The following is a 13250-nucleotide window of genomic DNA, read 5'->3' on the forward strand; positions in this document are numbered from 1 at the left end:
GCGAAACAAAATGCGGAACTTAATTCACAATCGTTGCCTGGGGCAGCATTTGTAAGGAAACTATTACTTTGTGAAAGCGGATTCCTTTATTCGTTTTTAAGTGTAGCAGCAAGTTCTTAAACAAACTAATTCCCAAGAAAATTGTAAACAAAATTCGTCTCTTGCACGCTTCAGTGATTTTCCAACACGAACAGCGATTTTATCCTCGCAACCAGAACATTAACTTTTCCAATGCTGATTGCTGACTTGCAATCATTACCTAATTTTTTTGTATACACAAAGTAGGCAGATTGAATCAAGTTGATATACATTTTGCATGAACGAGCAATATTCTATATAACAAATATTCGGTTGGAAGCCAACAATTTATTGTAGTAAAGCTACTCGATTTCTACAAAAATTTAAGGTAAATATGCATATGTCTAACTTTGTCAAACTTTCTTTACTAAGTGCACACGATGCAATTATGAGTAAAAAAATGTTACATCAGTGGAAGAATCTGGGATGTTCACAGTTTTATAAATCTCACAAAACGTGTCACTTCAAAAGGGAATGCAAGAACATAAAAAAACAGCATCGTATCTTTCACATAATACAGGAAGCATACAAATTTTCACAGTGAAATATTTACAAACTACACGAACTTGTCGCGCAACTGCATACAATGTTTTGAACCTGACAAGAAAGTAAAAACAGGAAACTGTTGTTCTAAAATAAGTAAAACTTGGGAACAGAAAAGTTTTATTTGTTTGTAGAAACTTTTCTGTTGGCCGGGGAAATCGAACGTGCTCTCATCGTCCGGTGAGAAGCTCTGAAAAAATCCACATTTCAGTGTTCCTGTATTTTAACGCACACTACGAGGCATTTCCTACTCGTTAACATGTAAGGTGTTTCCCCTCGTTTGCGCTGTTTGAGGTCTTGACGGCCCTGAATAAAGAAAGCTTGATATTTTTATGATTGAAATAAACCCCAGAACTTTTGCTGCATGAAAGCTTGTGTCTAAGCTCAGTAGAAATGTACGTTAACACAAATTGTAACGAACTTACTCCTCTTTTCTTTAACAATCGGCAAACCGATGGTCGCCTGTCGTTTAAACTCGGCTACAAACTCATCAGACACTTTTCCATCTTCACCCAAATTATCCGTAAGAGTGACGTAAAGGCCTTCAGTCGCTCTACATGACGTCATCAACTCTCTGCTCGCCGTTCGGTTGAAAGATAAATATCCTAAAAATGTCATCATAAAGTTTAAACCACGTGGAAATAGATAAATGTCAATGTAATACATAAGGTAATAGGGAAACCAAGTGCATGTTTTCCTAAACAATCTCACGTTATTTTGTCACCCGACAACTCCATAGAAATCATATATAGACAGCTAACCTAATGCCTGGGCAGCAGTTTGTCGAATCAACTGATTCTCCGACTTCACTTTACCAAGAAGTTTCTCCACAGCGCCGCAAGTGACGATGGCTTCAGGAACGCCCGCCCTCGTATGGGCGAGTGACGCAAGATAATCCGCTGTAATACGTCATCGTTACGTCATCTTTCTTTCATGTGAAACTACAAATCACCCAAAAAGTCGAATATATATTTCAACACGTACCTGCCATTGCCACTACGTCATCGTTGACGTCATCGAGGAAGTTTACGAGCGTAATGACGCCTCTAGCGGAAGATTCGACAAGGGAAGTGTTTGTTATGATGCGAGCGAGAACAACCAGCTGTTAAATACACAACTGCTATAACTTAAAACCACTTCCTCCACGCTTTCGTCCCACATAAACCACAAGGTTTAGATTATTGCATGAGGTTTTAATTCATCTCACAAAGCTTTCTCAGATACAAGATATTTCTTTCCAACTTTACCTGAAAAGCTGCGGTAGTTTTAAAAATCGGATCCTTGCACCGAAATAAATCCTCAAACGTTATGAGGCTCAAACCACCCAAGCGTGAAATCCGTTGTTGTTGTTGGATTCGGTTGAATGCGAATATGGTTAGTGCGGATACTGCTTGTAATTTCACCGCCTTAGAAAGAACAAAACAATTGTTAGTAAAAATTACTTCCAATTCGTTCACACATAAACTTGCACACGCAATTAACTTTATCGCCAATTATTTGTACGTAAATTTCAATAGAAAGTAAATACCCTGGCTTAAAGCAAGCTTCGCAGATTCAACAGGAGTTGTGGGAAAAAAGTAGTAGAGGTGGGGATTACCCACCCGGTACTATATATTGAGCATTCTTTATTACATCACAAAGGTTTTACAACAAACCCACCATACTGGGCGAGTTGCAGACTTGCAGAATAATTTCGAATCCGAATCCGTCCAATTCGTTCAGTTTGTCTTCGTTCTCCTGACAACCGCTAACAAGACACGATAAACAATGGAGAAGATCGACCTTTAGAACAAACATCTTTTGTTTAATGGCTACTCTATGACGTAATTTCTGGCATCGCGTCACCTGCATCTTCTCGTCACGTGACGTTTTCCAGACTCTGTTGACCAGCAGCTCAATGGCGCCCTCTTCGGCAATTGTGAGTTGAGAGTTCTTGTTGTTTATGTGGGGTACACCTGGACCGATGTGAAAATAAAGTGAAATAATAATAAACAAATTTATCAAAAGCAAACTTCAGGAAATTCACTGATTTTACAAACACAAAATATTGGATTCTGAACGAAACCAGTATTTTCTAATTGCTAAAAACCAACACCAGACGTTCAAGCTCCCTCTAACGCTTTTGGAAACAAAAAAGCGTTCATGCGCAGCCATTATCGTTATGATAATACCTGAAATGCACGTTACAGAGGTAGGAAAAATTGTCACGCACCAATGCACATCTTGTTGATAGCGTCGAGTGTTGCCATGACGACTTTCCGACTGGTTTTCTCCAACCTGAGCAACCGGATGAGCGGAGGGATAGTGTTGTCACGTGACAAACGCGCCTGACTCGATGAACTTTTTCAGCTCCATGCTGCCACCTCCTGGCAACCTACAAACGAGTCAATTCCATTCCAGCCATTGACATCATAAAATCGTTTTGCTAAAATACTCCGCGAAGAATCTTTTGTTTCACCGACATACACTGTTTTATTTTTAATATTATTCGTTTGTTTTATTTCAAATATCAGAAATAAAACAACTTTTTACCAATCAACTGAAGCGTGTCGGATTTGCTGAGTAACATGTCAATGATTTGACTCGTCCCGATTCTGCGAGCAATTGCTCTCGGCTGCTCAGGGTGGTGACCGGCCAACGACCACAGTGCGCATGCGCCGCGTTCCTTCACCTCATCCGACCAAATCTGTTACGAAAATAAAAGTTGATGGAAATCTTTACATTGGGTTGATTAATGTCTTTTTTTGCAAAATGGAAAGGAAAAATCAAAAAATGCCATAAAAGAGTTCCACTAAAAGTCACAAGGTTTTAATGAGAAATTTCTTCAAACTTGACAAACTTGATTTTTGTAACTTCATTCTCTACTTACATGAAACAGACGACAGAGAGCGGTCGGAGCTTTTTCTAACGACGCCTCGTGTTGGGCTCCCTGGTTCCCTCTAGTGATGCATCCAACAGCAAGCGCAGCTTTCATCTGAGCGGGAATGCAAAAAACATGTGCCCACATTGACCACAGTTAAAAACGAACCAGAATCAAGGGACATGGTTCCTGACTTGGGTCTTCATCTCGCGCTCCGGAGCAAATTAACAAGAGGAGGAACTGCATCAGCTGCCAACAGAGGGCGCCAGTAAGTCGGTGTGCGATGAAGCAGAACCTCGAGGCAACGAAGCGAAGCGTCTTGGCGGGAAACGAATCGGAATTCCAGCATTTCTTAAATAGAGAATTTGTTTTTTGTGAGGTTGCAATAATGTTAGGGAATAATAAATAAATAAATTGTCACATTTTCCACACACAGAGTTTCCGACTTATTTCGAAAATAAACAAAATTTTCTCAAAATTACAACATCAACCGATGGAACCAAAGTTCCTTAAAGAGTCATCCGCCCTGCTAATAAATTCACAAATACATACGCATATACGCAAAAAGCATCTTCAGCGTAATTTCAGTACGTAATCCTGGTGCTATTACGCAACAATGACGTCACTCACCAACCAAAGATGGCCACACGTTTAAACTTTCCTCGTCATCACCATCCTTCCTCCCCTCCAAACTAATCAAATATTTGATGACGTCAGTGTGGTAACTGAGGGCTGCTCTTTGCACGGGACCGTCATTGTTGACGTCACGCGATCGCACGATGGCGCCAGACTTGATGAGAAATTTGAGGCAATCGAGCGCTCCACTTGAGGCAGCAACGAGCAGTGGTGTAGCGTTGTCCCTGTTTCAACAACATTGGTGAAGGCGCTCGACGTTATATTAAGCACAAAAAGCCTGATCGGGATTCATGGCAAGGAGAGTCAGGGTTCGAAACCCAGTGTGGCAAAAAATCAGCAGCTGTTTTTCATTAAATTCCCATTTTCGTGACGTATTTGTTTCATTGATGACGAAATTAGCAGTGGTTGGATACCGGGTTAGTTTAAATAAGTGCATATACACAGGGATGAGTCAGACCTAACCCGAATATCGTACGTGGAATGCGCTCCACTCAGATTGTAACAACGTCGCTAGCAATCACACACCTGTTTATATAATAATGTCACTGTTTCTTTTGAGACCAATTAGAATTGATGACGCAACTCTAGCAATATATGATAAATGTGCGGCAAGTTGAAAGTAAAAATAAACTAGGTTGATATATACTGGTTAGTACAGTAATTGTGGATGTGTGTTAGATCTGCGGACACATGCATGCACTGTTTCAATTTATAAAGTCTCATCAGTGCAGCTGGTGACTGTGGCACTGGGACTTGGATACTGTCAGGGACACAGATTTTGACTTCATGGTGTCTGTGGTGTAAGTGTGCATGGTAGTCTACAAGCTAGCCCGGTGCCACAGTCATACCAAACTGCACTAATGAGACCTTATAGGATGAAGTATTGTGTGCACGTGTCTGCAGTTCTCATGGATTATTATGGCTCTTTACTGCTTGTAAGGAAGAAACACACGTTGTGCTTGTTTTGTATTTGGACCGATTCTGTTTAAAGTCAGAACACTGCACTTCATTATAGATTTGAAATTTAAGCAGGTTTAGTGCCTTTTTGAACCCTGTTTTGATAACCCAACCCCCGTTGTGTAATATTAAACATATATATGTATGTCTATGCACGTCTTTACCCTTGACAGATCCAAGTATGGAAACTCATTATCACGCGATCATCTAAAATCCACCAACCTGTGATCCACTCAACAAAAGATTTCCATCAGAGTTGTGAAACTTTTGTGACCGTGCGACGATGTTCAGACAATATAGCGAGCTTCTTTTCACAACCAGAAGTGTTTGAATCACAAGCTACAACCGCTCCATTAGTAGCAGCAGTCGCGATCTAGTTTACATCCATGGGACTCCAATCCAAATCAACTCATGCTCAAACCCTAAAATTTGTAAAAAAAAAAAATTCATTTCAGCTAATTATGCGTTAGGGCTAACATGCTGATGACCAAGATTTGTGATCAAATCAAATATTAGGTTTAGCAAACTATGTAAACTTTATGATTTTATTGGGTTGCGACTAGCAACAAGTTACAATATAAACTTAATGTTTGTTCTTTAAACAAGCAGTTGCCTGAATACTCAACAGCAATAATTTTTTTTTTTTTGCAATAATTTAATATAATAAGCACAGTTGTGTTTGAAAGGCCAGAAAAACATACTCTGAATAACCCACCACAAATTTTCTGTGTATTTTAATTTATAAGCGAACCTGTACATATTCATGACGAAGCCAGGAGTGCAATAACCACACTGTGAACCATCGAACTCAGCTGCACGAGTTTGTATTGCATTGTAGCCATCTCTTCGTGACCCAAGTCCTTCCACAGTTGTTACTCTGCACCCGTCCACTGAAGCAAGCAGGCTGAGGCACTTAATACATTTGCCAATACATAAGTTATTTTTAAATATGCCTTATTATGCCAAACACAGCAAAATTATTTCATGTGTATTTCTGCATGGTTACAATACGCTTGGACAACATACCATGACATGAAAATCTATTAACTATGCAGAAACAAAAATTTTAGACAGATGAACTTATAAATGTTATCCCATAATGTTATCATGTATAAGCAAAACAGTTAATATTCTTTTTATGATGAGATGCAGACAAGGCTCCATAAGTCAAGAGCTATCTGGTCGACTAGTCTGCAGCTCACTATAAAAACATGTTGTTATATTGATTATTTATATTATATATATATCTAAAAAGAAAGCTCCTTGCAAAACATCTTTAATTAAGACATGCACCACAGACTAATCAAACAGCTTCCAACACTCACAGAGTTTACAGCTTCTATCTTTCCAGGAGTTTTCTCCATGGCAATCACGCAACATCCACATCCTCCCTCATGACACATCACTTTTGTTCCAGTGAGTGCTGGTTGTGATCGGAGCCATGAGTTCAGGCTCATCATGGGATCCACATCATCAACTGAACAAAGCAAACAGGTTTACAACAACTAATAATTTCTACTTCTATCTTTAACAAACATGTCCACATTTTTTGTGTTATTTGTTGCCAACAACTAAAATTAACTAAATAAAAATGCATTAAGAGCCTTAAAAAAAGAGATGCAGAAGTATTTTTTGAAAATAAGCTTCAACAAACCTGTATACAATTTTCGATTTACATGGAATGATATTGAGGTACTTGTCATTGTACCAAGTATAACCGCCTAAAGTGGAAGCATAGATAGTTTTGTCCCACGAATTTAAGAAATTCCTACAAAATCTTGTTGACAAAAATGTACCATCAGTTTTGTATTAAAATTTATAACCTTTTACAATGGGGTTGAGAGATAAAATATATAAAAAAATTCACAAATTGCTGACAAACCACAGCAAATCAATACATGGATCCCAGAGTGGAAAGTTTGTTTTTTTCTGACTTTTTTACTTTTTTTGGGTCTAGTGTACTATTGTACGTACCTATCTTCTAAAAATCGGGGAACCCCCAAATTACGTCACAATGAAGGTGGGGTCAAGTTATGACGTCACACCAAAAATTACGTCACTGTGACGTCACTAACCGAAGATATGCAACGACGAAATTCCGCGCCCACACACACATACACGGTTCTCCTGCAGGCACATGAAGGTCGGCAAAAGGCACAACAGCAACGAAGAAATACATTTTTACGCTTCATTGATTACATAATGAAACAAACCTGTGAGAAACTTGAAATTGGGTACGATCAACCACAAGGGTGCGTAAACCAACATATGAAAAAATGAAAGTCGTGGTTAAGGCGCTTTAGCGCCGTTGGCGGTAAACAAGTCCCAAAGTATACATCCATACGTACCAATAAAGGAGACGTCACACAAACTTCAAATTTGGTACAGACAACCACAAGGGTGACTACACCAACATACTAAAAAGTTAACTCGATACCACGTTATTGACTCTTTGTTTATTGACGACAAATATTTGTTTGTGACGTAACAATTACATTTAAAGTCGATTTTAATCCGTTCTCGAATACTATAAACAAGAGTCCCTCCTTGACAATCGAGCCCATTCTCAACACAATCCAACAAGTATTTCTCTCAAAAATCATCAAAACTTTAACCGACGTTAACACGCTTTAGCAACGTTGGCGGTAATAAGGTTTCATAGTGTACAATTGTACGTAACAATGATAAAGACGTTGTATAAACTTGAAATTAAGCACAAACAACCAGAAGGGTTTCCACACCAACATACTAAAAAATTAACCCGATACCACTTTATTAACCTTCTCTAAATGAACGATAAACTTTCATTTGTGACGTAACAATTACATTTTAGGTCTATTTTATTCGGTTGTTGTATATTATAAAGAAGAGCTCCTCCTTGACAATCGAGCCCATTTCCAACGAAATCCAACCAGTATTTCTTTCAGAAATCATCAAAACGTCAACCGAAGTCGACGCGCTTTGGCGCCGTTGGCGGTAATAAGGTTCCATAGTGTACAATTGTACGTAACCATGAAGAAGACATCGTACAAACTTGAAATTTGGTACAAACAACCACAAGGGAGTCTACACCGACATACTAAAAAATAAACCGGATACCACCTAATTAACCCTCTCTTAATCGACAACAAACTATTGTTTATAACGTAACAATTACATTTTAAGTCTATTTTAATCGATTGTCAAATATTTCAAAAACGACCCCCTCCTTGACAATCAAGCCCATTCTCAACAAAAACCAACAAGTATTTCTCTCAAAAATCATCTAAACGTCAACCGAAGTCGACGTGCATTAGCGCCGTTGGCGGTAATAAGGTTCCATAGTGTACAATTGTACGTAACCATGAAGGAGACGTCGTACAAACTTGAAATTTGGTACAAACAACCACAAGGGATCCTACACCAACAGACTAAAAAATTAATCCGATACCACTTTATTAACCATCTCTCAATCAACAATAAACTTTCATTTGTGACGTAACAATTACATTTTAGGTCTATTTTATTCGGTTGTTGTTTATTATTAATAAGAGCCCCTTCTTGACAATCGAGCCAATTCTAAAGAAAAACCAACCAGTATTTTTCTCAAAAATCATCTAAACGTCAACCAAAGTCGACGCGCTTTGGCGCCGTTGGCGGCAAAAAGATACCACAGTGTACAATTGTACGTAACCATGAAGGAGACATCGTACAAACTTGAAATTTGGTACAGACAACCACAATGGTGTCTATACCAATATACTAAAATCTTAACCCTATACCACTTCATTAACCCTCTCTTAATTGACGACAAACTAGTGTTTATGACGTAACAAACATATTTTAGGTCTATTTTAATCGGTTGTCGAATATGTAAAAGAAGAGCCCCTTCTTGACAATCGAGCCCATTCTCAACGGAATCCAACCAGTATTTGTTTCAAAAATCATTAAATCGTCAACCGACGTTAACACGCTTCAGCGACGTTTACGGTAATAAGGTTCCATAGTGTACAATTCTACGTACCCATGAAAAAGACGTTGTATAAACTTGAAATTAAGCACAAACAACCAGAAGGGTTTCTACACCAACATACTAAAAAATTAACCCGATACCACTTTATTAACCTTCTCTAAATGAACGATAAACTTTTATTTGTGACGTAACAATTACATTTTAGGTCTATTTTATTCGGTTGTTGTATATTACAAAGAAGAGCTCCTCCTTGACAATTGAGCTCATTTCCAACGGAATCCAACCAGTATTTCCTTCAGAAATCATCAAAACGTCAACCGAAGTCGACGCGCTTTGGCGCCGTTGGCGGTAATAAGGTTCCATAGTGTACAATTGTACGTAACCATGAAGGAGACGTCGTACAAACTTGAAATTTGGTACAAACAACCACAAGGGATCCTATACCAACATACTAAAAAATTAATCCGATACCACTTTATTAACCATCTCTCAATCAACAATAAACTTTCATTTGTGACGTAACAATTACATTTTAGGTCTATTTTATTCGGTTGTTGTTTATTATTAATAAGAGCCCCTTCTTGACAATCGAGCCCATTCTAAAGAAAAACCAACCAGTATTTTTCTCAAAAATCATCTAAACGTCAACCGAAGTCGACGCGCATTAGCGCCGTTGACGGTAATAAGGTCCCATAGTGTACAATTGTACGTAACCATGAAGGAAACATCGTACAAACTTGAAATTTCGAACAAACAACCACAAGGGTGTCTATACTAACATACTAAAAAATTAACCCGACACCGTTTTATTAACCTTCTCTAAATCAACAATAAACTTTTATTTGTGACGTAACAATTACATTTTAGGTCTATTTTATTCGGTTGTTGTATATTATAAAGAAGAGCCCCTTCTTGACAATCGAGCCCATTCTAAAGAAAAACCAACCAGTATTTTTCTCATAAATCATCTAAACGTCAACCGAAGTCGACGCGCTTTGGCGCCGTTGGCGGCAAAAGATCCCATAGTGTACAATTGTACGTAACCATGAAGGAGACATCGTACAAACTTGAAATTTGGTACAGACAACCACAAGGGTGTCTACACCAATATAGTAAAATCTTAACTCGATACCACTTTATTAACTCTCTCTTAATCGACGACAAACTATTGTTTTTGACGTAACAATTACATTTTGAATCGATTTTAATCCGTCCTTAAATTTTATCAAGAAGAGCCCCTCCTTCACAATCGAGAGTACTTTTAATAAAATCCAACGAGTATATCTTTCAAAAATCATTAAAACGTCAACCGACGTTAACACGATTTAGCGACGTTGGCGGTAATAAGGTTCCCATAGTGTGGAATTGTACGTAACCATGAAGGAACAACCACAAGGGTGTCTACACCAACATAGTAAAATCTTAACCCGATACCACTTTATTAAACCTCTCTTAATGGACGACAAACTTTTGTTTGTGATGTAACAATTGCATGTACTCCTCTTCTGGCATAAAATAACGTACTGTATTTCTTCGGCGTTTCGTCTGCCATGCGGCGAGACTTCATCAGGTATAATGCAAAAAGTGAACTGCACTAAAACACGCAGGGATACAAAAGAAAAAAGGACACGTTGACACCGCTTGTCAAATCACGTGCTGGAGGCAAAAACGCCAAACATTGCAGGAGACACAACAGTTACAACAAATTATTATAAACTGCCGGAAAGAAAGCACATTGTTCTTTGTCGTTGACGCACCCACTATTTTTGTGGATGTGAAGCAACTCAAGAAACAGCCGCTTGGGGTGGTCCAACTCCTTCTCCAGAACTTGGGCTTTATCGAAGACAACTTCGTGTCGCAATGTCACCGCACGCTTGGACAACGCAGTCTTGCTGGCATCTTTCGATGCGACATCAACAATTACAGTTTACAACTGTTTTGATCGACTCTTAATTATTATCAAGAAGAACTCCTCTTTAACAATCGAACCTATTTCCTCACTGTAATGTTTTTATGATATTTGAGATTTTCCAACTGCACCCTTGAGGTAATCTCCATGCAGTCGTTAGGGTTTTTTGCAGCAGGACCCTTCGCCATTAGCCATATTTTACCTGCACGAGAGTTAGGTTTTTTGCAGCAGGCCCCTTCGCAATTAGCCATATTTTACCTGCACGAGAGTTAGGTTTTTTGCAGCAGGCCCCTTCGCAATTAGCCCTATTCTACCTGCGCACATGCGTCTTCCGCAACGGGAACGCCAGTCTATCTGAAAAACTACATTCGTATAAACTGTTAAAATGTACCACATTAATCACACTTACATTTACACTTGATATTTTGGATTAGTGCTGATGGCCAGCACCAAATCATGGAAATAGTGCGACTTCGGTCGCCTCTGACGCCACATGAATTCGTCCAGGTACGTCGGAATATAGTCCCGATGGACACCATTTTTTTGGCGTAACTGGCGTTTAGCCGCCGACCACAGGCTTTCTATGGTGTTAGTGTGGACGCCTTGTGACGTAACATACTGCACAGAGTGATTCACTGTTCTGTGAGTATATCCGATGTCTACAAATGCAAAAACACACGTTTAAAAAAACTACATCTACTGGTCACTTAAGTGAAGTTACTTCCTAAATTGTTATAGGCCCGCCACTCGTCGGACCAAATTTCTGTGCCGGGCAAAATGTGTCGGCGTATAACTGCCTCCAAGGTTACTTGGTCCCTCGAAGGAACCAATTCCATAAAACAGTCCCTGACAAAATAGTTCTGTGCAAAATGCAATTAACACGCTTTTAAAAAAGTACTTGGTTTCCACATCAATGCCACCGAACACCCACTGCTGCGGAATCGGGCGAGCCTGGGCGTTCGAGCAAGGCTTTCTCTTAGCAACCAAGGACTCGTCGATGCTGACGCCATGTCCTGGGCCTCCAATGATGCATGGATTCCGCAGAAGGTCCTCTGTGCATATCTGCATGATGCCAGTGTAAACCTTGTAAATAAGTATTAAACAACCTATTTAAATGGTAAAACCATCACCTCTCGGAGAAATCCACACCAATCAACAGAAATTTTGTTAGAGATTTCTGCCTCTTTCTCGATCGCCTCCTGACTCCGTCCCTCAGCCCAATAGTACAGAATTGTAAGCAGTTGAACCATGGACAGGTTGCTTCCTTCGAAGAACGATCCTGTCCGAACGGAGACTCGTTTTCGACATTCCTGCAAGCATGAAGGCAACTATAGGAAGTGTATGTTAACGCAACTTCTTCTGGGCATTTCCTAAATTTGGAGAAGACAACGGGAAATGCAAATCAACCCTAACCCTTACTTGGTCCGGGCATCTCCATATTATCCCATCTTTGCTTGCCCGTAGGCGTTGTTCCATCATCAGCGTACCACAGACACAAGAGTGACTGTTGGCCAACAGCCTGTACTGCCGCGCAAATTTAATCGCATCCTCCACATAAAGCAAAGCTCCGCAGAGCGATAGTTGCCGAGCATTTATGCCTACCAACGAATTCATGTTGAATTTGCAATAAAAACCACATGGCAGATTGCTCGCTATTTCATTGAAAGAATGAGAAAAAGTGTAGGGGATATTGCGAAACAAAGGCCATTATCAACGTCCTTATAATGAAATTGATATTACCAAATTAGGTAATAGTTTCAACTTATGGTTTGGCCAAATAAGGTAAGGTAAAAAGCCATGCTGTGGCATTTTCATAACGCAGTAAATACTGATATGTATAAGTTTACAGGCAGTTTACCAAAAACTGGCTTGATACACCCAGGAATCCGTTACAATGAACAATGTTTAAATATTATTTGCTGTATCTGCCTTCAAATGACTTGAAATTTTCAACAAGTTAACTACAATGCAGATGGAGATGACCTGTGAAAACAGTTTTTGTTTAAGTCTTGTCGTTTTTCAAATATTGAAACACACAGTTACCATCGTAGCGCATTTTGCGCGCGGAAGGCGCGCTGTTCGTGCCCTCTGCAAAAAGTTGATGCACGGCTGTCATTTGTTGTATCTGCCTTCAAATGACTTGAAATTTTCAACAAGTTAACTACAATGCAGACGGAGATGACCTGTTAAAACAGTTTTTGTTTAAGTCTTGTCGTTTTTCAAATATTGAAACACACAGTTACCATCGTAGCGCATTTTGCGCGCGGAAGGCGCGTTGGTCGTGCCCTCTGTAAAAAGATGATGCACGGCTGTCA

At 39.4% G+C, this 13250-nt stretch overlaps 1 protein-coding gene and 1 pseudogene across 2 annotated transcripts; both read right to left on the reverse strand.

Annotated features, from left to right (window-relative positions):
• Positions 1–1005: 1005 nt before the first annotated feature.
• The window catches only part of LOC145903191 (ankyrin and armadillo repeat-containing protein-like), a 38855-nt pseudogene continuing 26610 nt past the window's right edge, over positions 1006–13250 (reverse strand).
• Positions 4212–7169, reverse strand: LOC145903855 (uncharacterized). 2 transcript variants are annotated; one of them, XM_082992029.1, is made up of 5 exons: positions 7049–7169; positions 6400–6551; positions 5826–5986; positions 5297–5496; positions 4212–4341 (listed from the first exon to the last, which is right to left on the reverse strand). In XM_082992029.1, exons 2-4 carry the CDS (start codon positions 6532–6534, stop codon positions 5490–5492), a joined length of 303 nt encoding a protein of 100 aa, XP_082848155.1. In that variant the 5' UTR covers positions 6535–6551; positions 7049–7169; the 3' UTR covers positions 4212–4341; positions 5297–5489. The 2 variants fall into 2 exon arrangements, with proteins under 2 accessions (XP_082848155.1, XP_082848154.1); XM_082992028.1 differs by lacking the exon at positions 7049–7169 and adding an exon at positions 6729–6853.

This window comes from Ascidia mentula, chromosome 5, assembly GCF_947561715.1.
Source record: "Ascidia mentula chromosome 5, kaAscMent1.1, whole genome shotgun sequence".
Taxonomy (NCBI): Eukaryota; Metazoa; Chordata; class Ascidiacea; order Phlebobranchia; family Ascidiidae; genus Ascidia; species Ascidia mentula.

Bases quoted from the DNA above. Each gene is read 5' to 3' on its own strand.
- LOC145903855 (XM_082992028.1), bottom strand. From the start codon at position 6,777: ATGACAAGTACCTCAATATCATTCCATGTAAATCGAAAATTGTATACA. The intron at 6,552-6,728 runs GTTTGTTGAAGC...TGCTTTGTTCAG, and splicing joins AAATCGAAAATTGTATACAG to TTGATGATGTGGATCCCATG. The intron at 5,987-6,399 runs GTGAGTGTTGGA...AAATGTATTAAG, and splicing joins AGATAGAAGCTGTAAACTCT to TGCCTCAGCCTGCTTGCTTC.